At 37.4% G+C, this 19,072-nt stretch overlaps 1 protein-coding gene across 10 annotated transcripts in view; it reads right to left on the bottom strand.

Annotated features, from left to right (window-relative positions):
* The window catches only part of AKAP7 (A-kinase anchoring protein 7), a 181,311-nt gene that overhangs the window by 116,879 nt on the left and 45,360 nt on the right, over window positions 1-19,072 (bottom strand). For all 10 annotated transcript variants that reach the window (XM_049654367.1, XM_049654364.1, XM_049654365.1 and 7 more), the window contains 2 exons: window positions 10,180-10,316; window positions 3,737-3,897 (listed from right to left, as the gene is read on the bottom strand). In XM_049654367.1, the coding sequence (XP_049510324.1) occupies window positions 3,737-3,897; window positions 10,180-10,316 (298 nt within the window). The remainder of the gene's footprint in view (window positions 1-3,736; window positions 3,898-10,179; window positions 10,317-19,072) is intronic.

Below are 19,072 nucleotides of genomic sequence, written 5' to 3'. Positions count from 1 at the left end.
GCCCACTAGGCGGCTCCCAGAAATAACGGGTAGTAGCCAGCAGATCCAGGGGTATAATTCAAGTACTGATGGCAAAAGCACAAATATTCAGACTGTATTAATTCAAAATGTACAGTAATTTTCTTCAATTTTACACATTAAAAATTCTAAATTATTCTTTATCTTGCAAAATTTTCAGCAATGACTTCAAGTGTTAGTGTCTAAAATTCAGTCCTCTTTTTTATAACAACTATGTAATATTTTAAGAATTTGTTCTATTAACTTGTAAATTTTAAAACTCTATGAAAATCAGGTAAATCACGCTATTCATGAATTACAATTTTGAACTACTTTTCAAGTTGGTTTTACTTCAGAACATGTACTTAAACTTCTTTATCAATACTTTAATAATTAAATTTCTCTAAAAATTCTCCTTTCTATTAAGGGCATCTAGCTCTGTATTCTGAACAAAAAAGATTTTAAAACTCCTGTATAGGCATATACATATGCATAGTTTAGCACACTGTTAAGAAATGTAATGGCCTGGTCAATGGAATATATTCTTTTAAAAGCTGGAATGTATTATTTGAATAAATCGTCTATAAAATATGACACAAAGACAAATATTACATTATTTACTGATACTGTTGGACTAAAACAATACTAATCCTGAGGCATTCTTGTCAAAATAAATCTAATGAAGTGAAATACTGACAAAAATTTCATGTATTGAACAGCCTATCTGAACACTGTATATATAGAGTGCTCCAACTAAAAACTTCAATGAAAATTTTACATACACATATTTAAGTATTTAGACTTCTTATACCAGTGCATACAAACTATAATCAAAAGCAACAGTAAAATATATGCACAAGAGATTAAAAGCAAGTATAACAAACATTGATTACATGAGGACAGAATGCTATTCCCCCTCTATTTTCCATTTTTGTAATGTTTTGTTTAAATTTTGGAAAAGTATATACATTTTCAAGCAACAGTCTCTCCCATCAAGAAAGGAATTACAGGGGCAGTGGCCTTTCCTAAAATGACAAACCAATACCCTTCGGCTCATACTCATACTAAAGCTGGCAAGATTTCACATTCCTCGGCACACAATGGATCTTTCACCAATACTGGAAACCGCCTTTGTGAGAATATTTGCTAAGAATGGATGGAATTCTCAATGTTGCAAGCACCCATTGAATTATTTAAAAGAACAATGAATGAATGACTAGTTAGAAATGTTTCTTGAGCTCAGAGAAATTTATATTACAAAAGAAAAAACCTAAATCTAGCATTTTCTCCAGAGCAGTTAGGAAGAACAGATTAAGTTGCTAACTGTGGACAGTGGTTCCCAAATGCTTTATGCTATCAAAACTGTCAGAGTTGCCTTCTCCTTGACCAACTAATAATTTTAAGTCCTTCTTGACTCATAAATATTGTTTGCATGTTTGTTTATATGTACTTTGCTTCACAAAAGAAAACTTAACCAACAATGAAATGAAACTTAATCCTCAATGCCTCCCTTAACCCTAAAAGAGATGTACTTCTGCTTTTTGTGGGGTTTTTTTTTGGGGGGGGGTATTTAGGTTTTTTGTATTATTTATTTATTTAAGTAATCTCTATAACCAACATGGGGCTCCAACTCATGACCCTGAGATAAAGAGTCACGTGCTCTTCAGACTGAGCCAGCCAGGCACCCCAAGAAATGCACTTTTGAATAGGCAACTATAAAACTGCATAACGGCAATATAATATTAAGTAAAAAAAAAAAGTATGTCTCAAAAAATCATATACATGATAACCTTTTTATAAGGTTAAAACCACTTGAAAATACATACACTTTGGGAGAATATAAGGACATAATAAACACCAACTTCAGCTTCAGGATGATGGTTAGCTTAAATGAAGGACAATCATGGGATGCGTTGACAAAAAGGATAATACAATTAGATTACTGCCAATGTCCTAGCATTTGTTTTATGGATTTTGTTTTGTGCTTTTTGTTTGGTGGTGGATTCCCATGTGATTATGATACCATTTTAAAATAGATGGATGAAGGGGCGGTTCAGCTCGTTAAGCATTCAACTTCAGCTCAGGTCACAGTATCACGGTTCCTGAGTTTGATCCCCACATACAGTTCTCTGCTGTCAGCATGGAGCATGCTTCAGATCCTCTGTCCCCCTCTCTCTCTGCCCCTCCCCTGCTACTACTCTCTCTCTCTCTCAAATAAGCATTTTAAATTAATTAATTAATTAAATAGATGGATGGATGGATGGTAGATAGATGACAGATGGATAGATAGGTATACCGAGCAAAACAAGCATGGACCAATGGTGAGTGTGTTATGAACCAAAAATCACTAAACCTGAAATGAAATGACCTGAAATGATCTGACAGAATATGCAAATAAAATTTTTTAAAGCATGTAGACTAACACCCAAACAAGTCTCTGGATCAACTCAAAAGTCATCCATCCAGATTTTGTAATTTTCTGCTTATACTTCCCTAAACACTTTCAATTGTGCTGTACTAAGCAACTTGTTCTCAACGGATAGGAGACCTTCTAACATCACCAATGGACCTGCTCAGAGAGTAGAACCTTCAGGAAGGGGGGAAAATGTGGTACAAAGGAAAAAGGTGCTGACTCTCTGGAACAGGGCTGACAATGCCCACAAGCCTCTGAATAGGCAATTGGTGATTCTTATTCACACAGTTGGTACTTATTAAATGCCAAGTGTATATCAAATGTCATGAAAAGCACTGGAACCCTTCAGACTTATGATTAGGACCGTCCTAGCAGGTCCTTGAGTCCAACCCACCACCTTCTAGATAGCCAAGAATCAACATATCCTCAGGTCAAAGAATCAAGATAGTACAATCACTCTGGAAAACAGTATGGAAGTTCCTCAAAAAATTAAAAATAGAAACACCATATGATTCAATACTTCCACTCTTGAGTATTAACCCCAAAACAACAACACTAATTCAAAAAGATACATGCATCCCTATGTTTATTACAGCATGATTTACAATAGCCAAAATATGAAGCAACCTAAGTGTCCATCGGTAGACAAACAGAGAAGAAAGACTGGTATATATACAATAGAATATTACGTAGGCACAAAAAAAGGATGAGATTCTGCCATTTGAGACAACATGGATGGACTTAAAGGGTATTATGCTAAGTGAAATAAATCAGACAGAGAAAGACAAATACCATGCGATTCTATTCATAAGTGGAATCCAAAAAACAAAACAAATGAAATAAACAAAAAGCAGAATCAGACCTATAAATAGAGACAAAAATGATGGTTGCCAGAGGGAAAAGTGGTAGGGGGTTGAGCAAAATGAGCGAAGGTGAGTAGGAGACAGACTTCCAGTTATTCATGGGACTAAAATGCACTGCATAAGGAATACAGTCAATGATACTGTAATAGCGATGTATTGGGTCAGCTACAGCTATGTGGTTAACAGAGCATAATGTATAAACTTGTCAAATCACTATGTTGTACACCTGAAACAAATGGAACACTGTATGTCAACTATACTTAAAAAAAAAAAATCAAGATAACTTTCAGGTGTTTTATTTGGCTCGTAACTACACAAGCAGATACTGAAGCGTTTCACTTATAAAGTAAGGTTACAATGGCTCCCCAAAGTTAAAACCTCTATTATAAGAATTGGGGATGGGGAGAAGATTGCTTTTTTAAACAGATGAGATTTCAAATGGATGTGTTGCTGTTCATTTTACCTGCTATCTCCAAAAGTGGGTTTATGTGATCTCCTTCTGCCAGCTTCACAAATCCAACCTGATTTCCAAAAGTGTCAATCCCTTGAAAAGGCAAAATCAACTGTTTTCCTTGGAGGATTTCTTCTATGAATGGTTTTAATTCCAAAAGAGCACCAATACCACTGGTAAGAGATAATACAATTTTCAGTAATAAATTAGGTAATAAGATATACAAAACCAAACAAGAAATAATCAGTTTTTAGAAAGATAAGTTAATTTTGATATTTGTTCTAATTATTTTAGAGCTCAAAAATAACTTCAAAATCTAATCTGTATGATTAAAATACAACTAATATTAATTTTTAAATAAAAACTATGGAAGAAGTGAATTACATCTTTACTTAATTATAATTTATATCAAAGACATGAAAGAAAATACTATTTTATTGTTCACCAAGAAGTTTTTAATCAAGGAAACACTGCAGGGACAACTCAAAAACATTACTGATAATATATTCCAAAAACCTAATACCACAAGAGCTTATATTATTAGATTATAAGAAAAGTTATAAATTCTTATCAAAAGTACTAATACAGTATTTACTATTTGCAAGGCACTCTACTAAAACTTCATTATCTCTTAAACTACAATAGCCTCCATAATAAGATAATACTGTAACTGGATTAAACAAAAATAAAAGGTTATATTTGCCAACTGCAACCACATAAGTTTGTTATTTCTGTTTAACCTATGTGATCATAGGGCTACTCTGTGTTTCAAGTGCTTTATTTTTCTTTATAAAACAAGTGTTTACTATATTAATGAATTAAACATCATCAGGTTTAGAATATTTTGAAAATTAGGATGAATTATTTCCATCTTAAAGAGAATTCTGGTGCAGATATGTTGTTATGAGAAAAAAATTAAAATCTCACTAGAGGGCAGCAATTACTCCAAAAAGAAATAAGCACAATCTTATATAATAGGGTTTTAAAACACCCTTCTGGTGAAACATCATTAAACTATCTTGATCATTCACTAGTAATTATAAGTTAAATGTGTGAAGAGAAATTTAAGTATTTTTCTAGTTCTTTCATATTTCTAAATTACCTTCCATATAAAGTTTTTAACTGACTTCATAAATAAATTCATACTGAGTCTCAATTCTTATCTATGTCATAACATAATATACAATTGTTCAAAATAGCTTTAGAAGGGGCACCTGGGGGGCTCAGTTGGTTAAACATCCAACTCTTGATTTTGGCTCAGGTCATGATCTCATGTTTCATGGGTTCGAGCCCCCCATCGGGCTCTACACCAGCAGTGCAGAGCCTTCTTGAGATTCCCCAGCCTCTGCCCCTCCTCTCACAAATAAACAAAAATTTAAAAAATAGCTTTGGAAATGTCCACATTTCTCATTGTACCTCCAAATCCACATCCTAAACCCAATCCTTCCTAACCTTATTTGTGTCCATCCTAAAAGACAGTGTCCATACTTTTACTGCGGCACGGTCCTTCACCGTGTGCCATGAGCTAGAACACGTGAAAACAGAACAGCCATTTCTGGCTCATCTTGCATAAATTGGGGGAAATCAAGATACTTATTTTAATTATAACTATATACTAAAGCAGGCCATGCTAAAGGTTAGGGCTTTTCAGAGACCGTGAATTCTATATCCCATTTTTCATTAAAGAAATATAGATGATTTAAACTCAGCCCGGTTTTTTCAGTTCTCCAGGAGCAAAAATCAATAAATAGGTCCCAGTGAGATGTCACTGATCGCAGAGTGAGAAAAAGTCATAGTGTCTGTTGGTAAGTATCACTAACTTTCAAATTCTTTTAAATAGAATACTTTCGAAGAGTGGTTTATGGAAAGACTTCTTTATGGTAAAATAAGTAAAAAGTATATGCGTATAGAAAAAAAGAACTCTCAAACTAGAGTTCAGACTAAAAGGAGTATTTGAAATTAAGAAGGACAGTCTTCTTTTCAACTCAGCAGCTAAGTGTGGTTGGCCTTACAAATTTCTATGCCTTTCTTCTGCCCTGTAAGGGCAAAGGACCTTACACCTAAAGTCCTTTGTGAAGAAATTCATGATTTTTTAAAAATTTTTAAGTAATCTCCACACCCAACATGGGGCTCAAACTCATAACCCCATGATCAAGAGTCACATGCTCTACTAAGTCAGCCAGGCGCCCATGAAGAAATTCATGATTTCAAGAAAATGCTTCTGCATACTCCACACCCAACCCATTGATCAATACATCATTAAACACCCAAAATATGATGCTAGATTTTGAAAAGTAAGAACACAGAACAAGAAACCGACAACATAGATGTCAGCATATTATACAGTACAGGATGAAAGGTAAAATGAAAAGATTAGAGACTTAGAAAATCCTTCATATAAATAACGTCTTACCAGAAAACCCAATTCATTTCTCTCTCACGATATAGCAACACAAAGCGAAGCCACACCTTGATTCTGTTCCTCCCTTAAAAGTTCATACTGCCACTGACACTTCCCTGGTTTCCCAAACTAGTAGTAAATCTTTTCTCCTTTGAAATTCCATTAATATTTTATATTTCATGAAACACACCATGTTTTACATTTCTATATTTTAATTTTTGAGTTCATATGGTATCCAGTCAACTTAACTGTATAATACATAAGCATAAGAGCCATTCCTGACTCGTCTTTATTTTCCCCAAAGCACTTAACTCAGTATCTTGCACATGGCTGATAATCTTGGTTGAGTTGTAAAACACTATCTTGTCTGTATAGCAAACCTTATTTATTTCTTAGATTTTTCATTATAACTTAGTCAAGAGCAGGGCGCCTAGGTGGCTCAGTTAGTTAAGCATCCGACTTCAGCTCAGGTCATGATCTCACAGTTTGTGAGTTCGAACCCTGCATCGGGCTCTGGGCTGACAGCTCGGGGCCTGATTCTGATTCTGTGTCTCTCTGTCTCTAACCCTCCCCTGCTTGCACTCTGTCTCTCTCTCTCTCTCTTTCTCTCTCTCTCTCGCTCAATAATAAACAATAAACATAAAAAAAAATTAACTTAGTCAAGAGGAATTACTGAATTGCAATATCTGGTCATCATCTTCTAGTAGAGATAATATTTCCAGTATCATAAAGTTGCATAAGGATGCCACTTTAACTCTTCAAACACAAAGCAGACTTGCTAAACATTTAGGGGTTTTTTCACACAAAACTGAAAGTATTTGCAAAATGACATGGTGAAACACAGGGATGAATGATGCAGACCGTCACCATGCTCTGTACAGTAATTCTTCAATGAGTGATGCCATGATTTAGGGCAAGAAAATGCTTCCTAGTTCCGGACTCTCCCATGCACCGCAGGTGGTTTAGCCACCCTCGCTCCTGCCCATCAGATGCCCACATTACTCCTCAGTAATGGTGACGGCCAAAAATGCCCCCCAAATATTTCTAAAAGTCTCTTAGGACTTAGAGGCAGTCCCACCTCCACTGAGAAATGTACACAGTACAATACATCGGGAGGCATACCTGCCCCCTCACCCTAACCCCACTGCACACCACGTGCTCATCAGTAGAGACCACTGAGATACAGGAGGCCCTTCATACCTATGCAGACTAATCCTCCCCACTGCTTTCATGCCCTTGTGCTCATCCTCTCCTTTGTCTCCATCCTACCCCCTCTCTCTCCGCCTCCCCATCTTTCACAGACATGCCCCATGGAATAATAAGAGAACGGACTAGTTCTGGCTTCTCTACTAACCAGCATTTGCTTAATTCCTAGGGCTCTTGCTTCCCCGTACGTATAAGAGAGATGACATTTCTGTGCTGCCTCACAATACTGTTAAGAGAATAAAGCAGAATATTTGTATGGGAGGTGGAGGCTGAGGAACAGGACTGACACACAGATGCCATTTGCCACGGCCAAGACCTACTTCTGATGACAGAGATAAACCTAAACCTACTGGTCAACGGGGATCTTTGCTGGTTTCAAAAGGTCTCTTTGGAGTACAATTATTCAGTTAATTCAAACCTCCTCCCAGGAGTTTTTCCCTTCCCTCTCCTCTTCCTTCCCAAGGAATCCAGCATACTCTTCCTTTTTTAAAGAAAACATATTCATTTATTTTTGAGAGACAGAGAGAGACAGAGCACAAGTTGGGGAGGGGTATAGAGAGAATGAGACACAGAATCTGAAGCAGGCTCCAGGCTCCGAGCTGTCAGCACAGAGCCTGACGGGGAGCTCGAACCCACAGACAGTGAGATCATGACCTGAGCCGAAGTTGGACGCTTAACCAACTGAGCCACCCAGGTGCCCCTCCAGCCTACTCTTCTAAGAGGACTGAGGGAGGTCTCTAGACTGCCTGCTGTTTGAGTCCTCAGAGATTCCCATTTTGGGGGGACTGGTCTGGCTATATCCTTGGGTGTCCCATATCAGGGACCATGAGAACATGCTTATTCTTTCCGGGCTTTGTACCAGCACATACTTCAGAAGCACGTCCCTGCCAGAGTCTCTCATCAAGAAACATGGATGTTCAGCAGTGTGCCCTTGTCTCTTATCCAGTTCTTTCTGACCCACCAATTTTTTCTGAGTTGGGCCTCCACATCAACCCACCATGGCACAAGAAATTTCTGGATTCATCTATATGTCTTGATAGGAGATGGGGAATTGAAGAAACTACCTCAGGTATATCTGTTGGAAATCTTCCTCAACTCTAATCTACCACCTATGTGACACCACATTCTTGTAGCATCAGTGAACAGGAACTTCTCCAAAGAGCTTGAGCTTTCCCCAGCTTCACCCTGAGAACCCCAAACCAATGTGAATGTCTCTATCATTCCTAGCTCTCTGTTCCAACACCGGTGAGGGCCAGGTTTGGAAAACACATTCAGCCCCGAAAGGGGAGCCAGGACATTGTATCTGGTTCCATACTTCTTCCTCTGCCATTGCTTACTCCACCTAGCACTGGAAGGGCTCTATACTCCCTCCCACCCTGGACAATAAGTCTCAGAGCAGCCACCTACAACCCTCCTCAAAGCTGTCTGTGTTTTCACTGACCACACTGAAGGTCTTTTGAATTTATTGCTGGCTCCGTGTCTCCTACTTGCCACCCTTCACGCCAGCTTACCGAAACACTGAGGTCCCCCGAGAAAGAAGGAATTCTGCCTCCAGACTGCCTTTGGACTTGAGACCACAGCAGCTCTTCCCTAGGTCTCTAGCCTGCCCTGCAAACTTTGTACTTGCCAGGCTCCACAGTCACATGAGCTAATCCTTTAAAGTAAATTCTGTATGTAGTAACAGATACAGATATATTGAGATATCAATATATCTAGATATTCATACAGATATACATCCTGTTGGTTGTGTGTCTCTGGAGAACCCTGACTAATTCTCCACTCTAACACACACAGGACACTTCTCTCAGGCTTTCGACTCCTCATGTCACATCTTCTTTGGCTCTTTTTCCCTTAAGAGCATCACAGTATTTATTTTGTCTTCTGACTGGCAAAGTGAATAGTGAAAGCAAGCCAAATAAAATCTTCTGGTCCTCTCTGCAAATGCAGGGTGCCCCAGACCTGCTCTTGGGTAGATCAGGTTGGAATAGAATGGAAAACTGATCTCTAAACACATGAGGGTCTACTGTTTAAAAGACATAACAAGAATCATAATTTGGCTTCATATTTTGAATCACTAGTTTCACGTTTTCTCCCTTTTCCTCACCCCCTTCCCAATTCAAGCCTTGTTCTTCATTCCCTCAGAAGTAACCTGCAATACATTCTGGCTCTGGTTTTCCAAAGAGCTAAAGCTTAAGCTCAATCCGGAGAGCTATACAGGTAGTAACAGGGAAAGGAGTACCCCAGGGAATTGGGGGAAGACCAAGGGTTCTCCACTCCAAGCAGCAATCAATGACTTATATACTCAAACTTTATGGCACAACTCTGGAATTAGGAGTGGGTAGTATATAGGTACTCAAGAATGAGTAAGGTAAAATTGTAACTATCTACTGGAATAGAGGACAGCTCTAATAACAATAACATCAGCCACCTACTGTGGGCCGGGGCTGTACAAAGAGTCTTTACATGTACTGAAACTATTATTTTTTTCCATTTACATAAAAAGTAAACAATTTGCCCAAAATTAGGCAGCTATTCAGAAATGGTTGTGTCACAGTTCCAGAATGTTTACCAAGAATCCTAACCTAAATGGTCGGCCTCCAGAGTGCTGACATAATTAACATGGGGAAAACAACTACATAACCAAGGGCAACTATTTGATAACAATAACAATTTAAAGTCTCGATTAGGAGGAATATTTATATTGCTAATTCTGTACATTGACTATTAACCGGAACAAATTATAACAAAGAATACTTCCTTACAATTTCAGTGCCTCTTTGGGTTCTATGTTTACTCACATTAAAGCAATAATTTGGAAAATGATATTCAAGGAAGACATATTACTCACATGTTTACTTCCTCTTCATTTAATAACTGCATCACTAGCAGGGTAATATGAAAGGAGCCATCACTGATCATTGCTTTGGCCAGTTGTTTGTCTTGTTGTATTATTGCATTTTGTAGGATCTTAATTCCTCTTGTAATCTAATCTCACACACACACACACACACACACACACACACACACACACACAAAATAGAGATTAGGTAAGCAATATTTCTTTATGGCAAAATGTAAATCAAGAAGAAAAATAAGCAACAACCAAAATTAGAACAATGTCAAGATTCTTCAACCAAACAATGCTTAATCGCCTACTTGTTCTCAAATATCCTGGATAAAATGACTTGGGAAGCTTAATATGAGGTATGAGTTTTTTTAAATCATATAATTCCTGTCCATCTTGAAAACATCAAACCTAATACCCTTGTTTTACACACTGGGTCACTGGTTGAACCCACTGGTTGAAAATCTCTCAGTGACCATGCATCTTTTCAGAAACTTGCAGTATGACTCATGATAATTATGATCTTTCCTAAAATTTAAAAAAAAAAAAAGTTTTTCTTGCCACAGAAAGGTCAAACCAGCAGACAACATTCCATTCCTGTTGGAAGTATTATTTATTTGTCCCCAAGTGAATGTGTCTGAGAACCCATTCTTCATGGCCTTTAAAATTTTTTAGGACAGCAATAATCTCAACAGGAGTGACTACTGTGACTTTTCCAGATGTGTGAGGAGGGGCATAACGATGGAGAGAGAGTTGCAAAGACGTCCAATTGTGTATGTTAGAAAAACAATTACAGTCGCAGAGAGGTGCAACCCCTCCTCTTCCATCAGACTTCCCCTCTCCGTCCCTGCTCTGAAACAAAAAGGGGAACAATGTTCTTCCCTCCTCCATTTCCAGTCAGATACAATTCTAGTCAACTTGTACATGTGACTAGAAAAGTGTATCGGAAAATGGTTTGAATATGAAATAGCAAACCAAGCAATACTCAGAGAAAAGAGAGCACATAGAAGTCCTGAGGCAGCAGAATTAGTCAGAGAGAAAAGGGGAAGGAGAGGAGGCTGGCAATAGAAACAGAGTCCATTAAAAAAAAAAAAACAGCAGAGATAAGAAAAAACTGAATCATGAGCACAGCAGACTGTTCTGATACTAGAGTAGCTGTTTTATCCTGAACAATGTTCCCATTATCTGCAGAATGTGACTGGACAAATCATGAGATGCCATCCTGGGATCTGACTTCCCACGTGTCTTTATGATAAATCCACATCACCCAAAATAACCTCAGCCTTTCTCTATTCCTTGCAATATGGAAGAGGGCGACACAGGAAATGGTGTTTTCCTGGGAGGAAGTTATGCAGTAACACCTAACATAATATTTCCCAAGGCAAGAGATCACTTCTGTGAAACCCAGCAAAAGAATACTGATTGCCTGATAAATAAAATGCTCTTGATGTAATAGTACACAAAGATCTTATAGAGTCACTTTCTTCTACTCTATCTCAATAAAACTAAGTTATAAACTCGAGGGTAATGTTTATTTCTTCTAACCCACCATCTCACCACAGTGACCAGTAATAATAATAAAAACAATACTTAAAATATACCTGAAACTAATATAACACTGTATATTAATGATACTAGAAATTTAAAAAAAGTAATAAGATAAAATAAAATAGAATAGAATAAAATAAAATAAAATAAAATAAAATAAAATAAAATAAAATAAAATAAAATAACTGGCATGAGGACACATCAGTAAATGTCAGTTCACATTATTCTAAAATGTGCTTTTTCAGGGGCGGTGGCTCAGTTGGACAAAGTAAGCGTCCAACTTTGGCTCAGGTCATGATCTCACTGTTCCGGAGTTCGAGCCCTGTGTCAGGGCTGTGCTGGCAGTTCAGAGCCTGCAGCCTGTTTCAGATTCTGTGTCTCCCTCCCTCCCTCCCTCCCCCCCTCTCTCTCTCTCTCTCTCTCTCTGCCCCGCCCCCCCCCCACAAGCACTCTGTCTCTCTTTCTCTCTCAAAAATAAACATTTAAAAATAAACATATAATAAAATGTGCTTTTTCACCTAAAAAGGATTAGACATTTTTCATATCATTAAATATATAATGTCTTCACTTTTTTTTTTTTTTTCAACGTTTTTTATTTATTTTTGGGACAGAGAGAGACAGAGCATGAACGGGGGAGGGGCAGAGAGAGAGGGAGACACAGAATCGGAAACAGGCTCCAGGCTCCGAGCCATCAGCCCAGAGCCTGACGCGGGGCTCGAACTCACGGACCGCGAGATCGTGACCTGGCTGAAGTCGGACGCTTAACCGACTGCGCCACCCAGGCGCCCCTCTTCACTTTTTTAATGGAATAGGATCCCATTGTACAGATGTCCCATAATTTAGTTACCTAATCACTTACTTACCGAAATAAAGTTTTTCTCAAAAAAAGTTTTTAATTAATAAAAAATAAAACAACAATATTTAAAAAACAATAGCAGTAACTAACCTTTATTGTGTGATCACTAGGTTCTAGATACTAAAGCAAGCATTTTATATATATTAGTTCACTGAAGCCTCTGAACAACCCTATAAGGTAGATATTAGTATTAACTCTATTAAAATAAATTGAAAAACAGAAGATTTAAAAAAATCTCTTCAAAATCATATACCCAAAACAGCAAAGGAATGTAAATAAAGGATAAATTACAATACATGAGAAAAAATGCAACAGTGACAACGAATTGGTTTGTTTTCAGAGGGGACAAAAAGGGGGCAGAGATGTGGGTACTGACTTAAGAAATGAAACCCTGAGGGGAAAAAGGAATTCAAAGGAGATTTTTAGAAAGTCTTACTGAATACTGTGTAACAGAATACACTGGCCCTCTCAGAAAGACCTTTATTATAAAACTGTATTGCTCACAAATGATTTTAAATTTGAATTTTTGAGTTTTTCCAGGTACAATGAAGCGCTGAGATTGACTCATGGCATGACAAAGCAGCTCAAGAGGATCGAGGTTCATATGCCAACGGCCTGGTCCAGCGTCAAGGATATTAAAGGTGCTCAAAAGTGTTAGACCTCTGGACACATATATCAATGGAACAGAAATCCCAAAAGGAAAAATATTCTTATATGGCCAACTAATCTGTGACAAAGGAGGCAAGAATATATAATGGGGAAAAGACAGACTCTTCAACAAATGACATTGGGAAAACTGGACCGCCACATGCAGAAAAATAAAACTGGACCACTTACTAACCCATACACAAAAATAAACTCAAAACAGAATAAAAGGCCCAAATGTGAGAAATGAAACCATAAAGCTCCTAGAAGAAAACAAAGGCCGTATCTCTTTGACATTGGCCTTAGCAAAATTTGTCTACATACGTCTCCTCAGGCAAGAAAAACAAAGCAAAAATAAACTATTGGGACTACACGAAAATATACCTTGCAAGGCCAAGGAAACAATCAACAAAAGGAAAAGGCAACCTACTGAATGGGAGAAGATATTCATAAAAGACATATCCACTAAAGGATTAATATTCAAAATGTATAAAACTTATACAACTTGACGCCAAAAAACAAAACAACAACAAAAAAAAAACCAATCTGATTAAAATGTAGGGAAAGGACCTAAAGAGACATTTTTTCAAAGAAAACATCCAGATAGCCAAAAGACACATGAAAAGATGCTCAACATCACTAATTATCAGAGAAATGCAAATCAAAACCGCAGTAAGATATCACCTTACATCTGTCAGAAGGGCTAGAATGAAAAAGACAACAAAATAAATAAAATGAAATACATGTTAGTGAGGATATAGAACAGAAGGTACCCTCATGCACTGTTGAAGAGAATGTAAACTGGTACAGCTCCTATGGGAAACAGCATAGAATGTCCTCAAAAAATTAAAAATAGAGGGGTGCCTAGGTGCTTCAGTGGGTTGGGTGTCAACTCTTGATTTTGGCTCAGGTCATGATCTCACGGTTTGTGGGATCAAGCCCCATGACAGGTGCTGACGGTATAGAGCTTGCTTAGGTTCTCTCTCTCCCTCTCTGTCTCCCCCTCCCCCCCTCAAAATAAACAAACTTAAAAAAATAAATAAAAGTAGAAACACTATATGACCCAGTAATTCCACTACCAGGTATTTACCCAAAGAAAACAAAAACACTAAAAAGATGTATGAACCTCTATGTTTATTGCAGCATTGTTTACAATAGCCAAATTATGCAAGCAACCCCACTGTCCACTGATAAATGGGTAAATTGTGTGTGTGTGTGTGTGTGTGTGTGTACACACATAAAATGTGTATAAAATGCAATGTTACTCAGACATAAAAAGGAATGAGGTCTTCACATTTGCCAAAATATGGGTGGACCCAGAAGGTATTATGCTACGTGAAATAGGTCAGACTGACAAAGACAAATACCATATGATTTCACATATATGTGGAATCTAAAAATCAAAGCAAATAAACACCAGAAACAGACCCAAAGATACAGAGAACAAGTTGATGATTACCAGAGGGGTAGGTGATGGAAAGATAGGCAAAATGGGTTAAGGAGAGTGGGAAATACAGACGTCCAGTTATGGAATGAGTAAGTCATGGAGATGAAAGGTACAGAATAGGGAATATCATCACTGGTATTATAACAGCACTGCATGGTGACAGATGGTACCTACCCTGGTGGTGAGCAGAGCAAAACACAGACTTGTCAAATCACTATGTTGCATACCTGAATCTAATATAACATTGTGTGTCAACTAGACATCAATTAAAAAAAAAAAAAGTCATACCTCTAAACAATATAATTACATCTACAAATCTCAGCTGGTACAAATGATAATATTGTTTTAACTGCACATGAAAAGTATCTTATGATGAGAACTCTGTTTTACAATCAGAGTAATACAAATTAAGGATGCTGGACTTGGCTCAGAAATTCTGGATTTTTTTTTCAGTTTATTTATTTATTTTTTTTTTTGAGAGAGACAAAGACAGCTCAAGTGAGGGAGTAGGGAGAGAGAGAGAGAGAGACAGAGAATCCAAAACAGGCTCCACACTGTCAGCACAGAGCACGATGCAGAGCTCGAACTCAAGAAACTGTGAGATCATGACCTGAGTGGAAAATAAGAGTTGAATGCTTAACCAACTGGGCCACCCAGGCTCCCCAAAATTCTGGATTTTAATTCCAGGTCTACCACAGGTGTGACCCCACACCTGTCACCTCTTCTCACTAAATCTTGGCTTCTTCAGTTGTAAAATAGGAATGATAAAATCTGCCCTGCCAAACTTACAGCATTGTGTTACAGATCACAGTAGGCAAGCTACATGAAAATACTTCACAAGCTCTACACCATTTGCCTAATATAAAGCATACAACACTGCCAAAATTAAATTCAGTGGTTCTCTACCCTATGTAGTTCTGCTTCCCAAGTACCATTTGGCAATGTTTGGAGGCATTTTTGTCATAACTGGGGACTTGCCACTTGCACTTAGTGGGTAAAGTACCTGCATTTTCACAAAAATATACTCTTGATTCTGGGCTCAAACACTAATTATGTATAAAGTCAGGGAAATGCTCAAAGAATTCCACTCATTTGTGTATCCAGCATTTTAGTGCAATGCTCTGCATAGTAAAATAGTTTTAGACCATTCCTATTTTTTAATTATCTGGAAGCATGTAAACTGCAAATTAAAAACTGTAAAATACTTGGAAGACTAATTCTCTGATGTCACACAGTACTTATGATGCAGGATTAACCTCAATCTAGGAAAATTCTACAGATAATCTAACCAAGAGATGTATTTCTAGCTATGCTTTGATGCTCCAGATTAATTTATATATTCCTTGATATCATCTTAAGAGCTTTTTTAAATGCTTTTTTATTCCTAATTACATTCTTATAAAAGAAAAGGGAAAAATACTTGACTCTTCTCTGTATTGCATTTTAAGAACTACCAGTGTCATTACAGGCCAAAGGAAACTAATTTTTAGAGCTGCTGTTTAAAATTCAATAAAATCATTAAAGCTTATCTGTCACCATAATCCCAGCTATTGACAGTACTGCACAGGCACATTTTAAAAACCTAATACTATAGAGTCACATTTAAATATTATATTCAAAGAAACTTTCAAAAATAAGAGCATTATTAAATCTTAAATATTTCACTGAGTATTATCTTTGTGTCTAGAAAATAAAAACAAACATCCATCTGTTAAACCTCAGCACTAAGCGATATTCTACATGCCTAAAAATAATGCAATAAGAAAATACATGTTTATATCTTTTAAGTTTTCTAATTGACTCGAAGCATATATATATGAGTGCAGATAAAAACCCTTAACATTATGTACCTCTGCACGAGGGAGAGAAGTTACATTCTAGCACAGAGTACAAGAATGTCTTTGACCTCAACTTTTGACATTATTTTCAGAATTTTTCTAAGGTGTTAACTTATATTGTTCCTAAATTTGCTGCCTCGTTAATATTTACCAGAATTATCACTTCAATTTGCTACATAATTTTTCTTCAGTGCTGAATACTTTCATTTTTCCCGCTTGTCTACAACCATGAAAAGAACTTGAAAAATTGATAACATAGCAAAACTGGAGTAAAAGTAAAAAGTCCTTCCGAAATAGGAGAATTTTCTATGTCTACCAAATGCTCAACATATACACCATGATAGCAAATACTTTTACAATTATATTTCCCAGGCAAGAATTGAATGACTGAATGCACAAATCTACTTTTATTATTTTTATAAGACCAGCAATTTTCACATTACTAAATGATGAAATATGGAATTAAAGGTTACAAATGCCTTTTAAAACACCCAGAGAAAAATCATATCTTTCCAATAGTATAAAAAAATTATCTGGGGCGCCTGGGTGGCTCAGTCGATTAAACATCCAACTTTGACTCAGTTTCTCACAGTTCATGAGTTTGAGCCCTATGTCGGGCTCCAGGCTGACAGCTCAGAGCCTGGAACCTGCTTCAGATTCTGTGTCTCCTTCTCTCTCTAACCCTACCCAGCTCATACTCTGTCTTTCTCTCTGTCTCTCAAAAATATTTTTTAAAAATTAAAAAAAGTATCTTCTAAAATATTAATATACTCCTGAATTCAATCAATTTCTAATTGTTCCCTTGTACTTCAATGTTGATTTACCTTATATTTATTACTAGTCATAAAGAAAGCCCATAAAACCAACATGAGTAATCCAACTAGAACTAATTAAACAATTCTAAGCATTTAAGAAACATATAGGATTTATTATAACTCCATTAGATTCTTTTATTCTTTATTTTTATTTTTAAACTAATGTATAATTGCAGGTAATGGAGAAACACATCCTTTCACATACTTGCAACTTGGATATTTTATCCAGTCATTCTAGTGCATTTTCCAATTCTATGTCTTAAAAGTATGAAATTATGGGGGCGCCTGGGTGGCTCAGTCGGTTGAGCGTCCGACTTCGGCTCAGGTCATTATGTCACAGTTCGTGAGTCTGAGCCCTGCACTGGGCTCTGTGCTGACGGCTCAGAGCCTGGAGCCTGCTTTGGATTCTGTGTCTCCCTCTCTCTCTGCCCCTCCCCCACTCACCCTCTGTCTCTCTCTGCCTCTCAAAAAAATAAAGAAACGTAATAAGAAAATGTTTTGACGTATGAAATTATGATTTTCCATTAATGAAGAACTTCAAACATCTAAGAATGTGTTTAAAAATCAAAGACCCATGTCAGTCTGAACACTTTCTTCTTTAAAACTAGATGCCAACAAGTAGAGGCCAAAAGTAGAGCAACTCATTGTGAGTGTGCGAGCTTCCAAAGGCTTGTTTGCAGGTCACTTAATTGGAACTTGGAATACAGTCTCCCATTGAAACAATGTTATAAATGCTGCTTCTTTTCCCAGGCCTTCCCACAAAAGCTCATAAGCAGTTTAAAAAAGAAAATTAACATTTGATACTTTAAAACAAACAAACAAAAAGGATGTTCATAGAAAAGATGTAAAATGCACCTCCTAATCTCCTCCCACCCTACCTCTCCTCTCTGTATTTGTATGTACACTTCCTACTAAGTACAAATAAGTCTCTTGAGAGGGAAACATTAAATTATTTGGTTTCCAGGTCACTTGACACCCGCATTCCCCACTACTATGAGTCACGCGACCCTCAAAGGATGGCTGTTGAACCTATATTATGAAACCAACATTGTAACACTGTATTTCTTATTTGTGAATTATTGTAAATGTTCTGGTTGCAACTTGGTATGCCACGAATATGTCTTCAGCCCTGAAATGACAGTATTTTGTGTGTGTGTATTTCTGCTCCTGCCAAGCTCTGCTCTAGGTACTGGGAATGAGCCGAAGCCTTTGTGAGGAAGACAAACAAGTTCCAATTCCAAGAATGACAGATCACAAAAGGAAAGCTATGAGACCTTGGAGGTGGCAAACTAGGGGGTGACCAAGGCAGGTGGTCACAGGTGAAGAGGTTTGAGCTGAGATTTTGACATTAACAAAACCAAGAGGGGATGAAAGAAAACTCCTAGACAGAAAAGGTTTCCTCTGGGGGGAGAGGGCCCCTGGCAAGTTCAAGGCCAGAGGGACTCAAGCAGAAGGAACAAGTGCCAAAGTGGAGAAGGTTGAACCAGGTAGAACCTCACAGGACATGGTAGAGTCTTTGTCTTTATCCTAATACCAACAGGAAAAGAGTGAAGTATATAAGCGGGTGACATGTCCAGATTTGGGTTTAGAAAATAATCATTATCACCTCCATTTTACACCTAAAGAAATGGAAGCTACGGAAATTAAGTAACTTGACCGACATCCACAGAGGAGTTTGCAGCCCAGATGGTACTCAAACAAGACGTGTAGGACTCCAAAGTCGCACTCTTCCCGATCCCACACCACC

This window comes from Panthera uncia, assembly GCF_023721935.1.
Source record: "Panthera uncia isolate 11264 chromosome B2 unlocalized genomic scaffold, Puncia_PCG_1.0 HiC_scaffold_24, whole genome shotgun sequence".
Classification (NCBI taxonomy): domain Eukaryota; kingdom Metazoa; phylum Chordata; class Mammalia; order Carnivora; family Felidae; genus Panthera; species Panthera uncia.
Note: the sequence above shows the minus strand (reverse complement) of the source record. Positions and strands in the feature narration are given on the sequence as shown.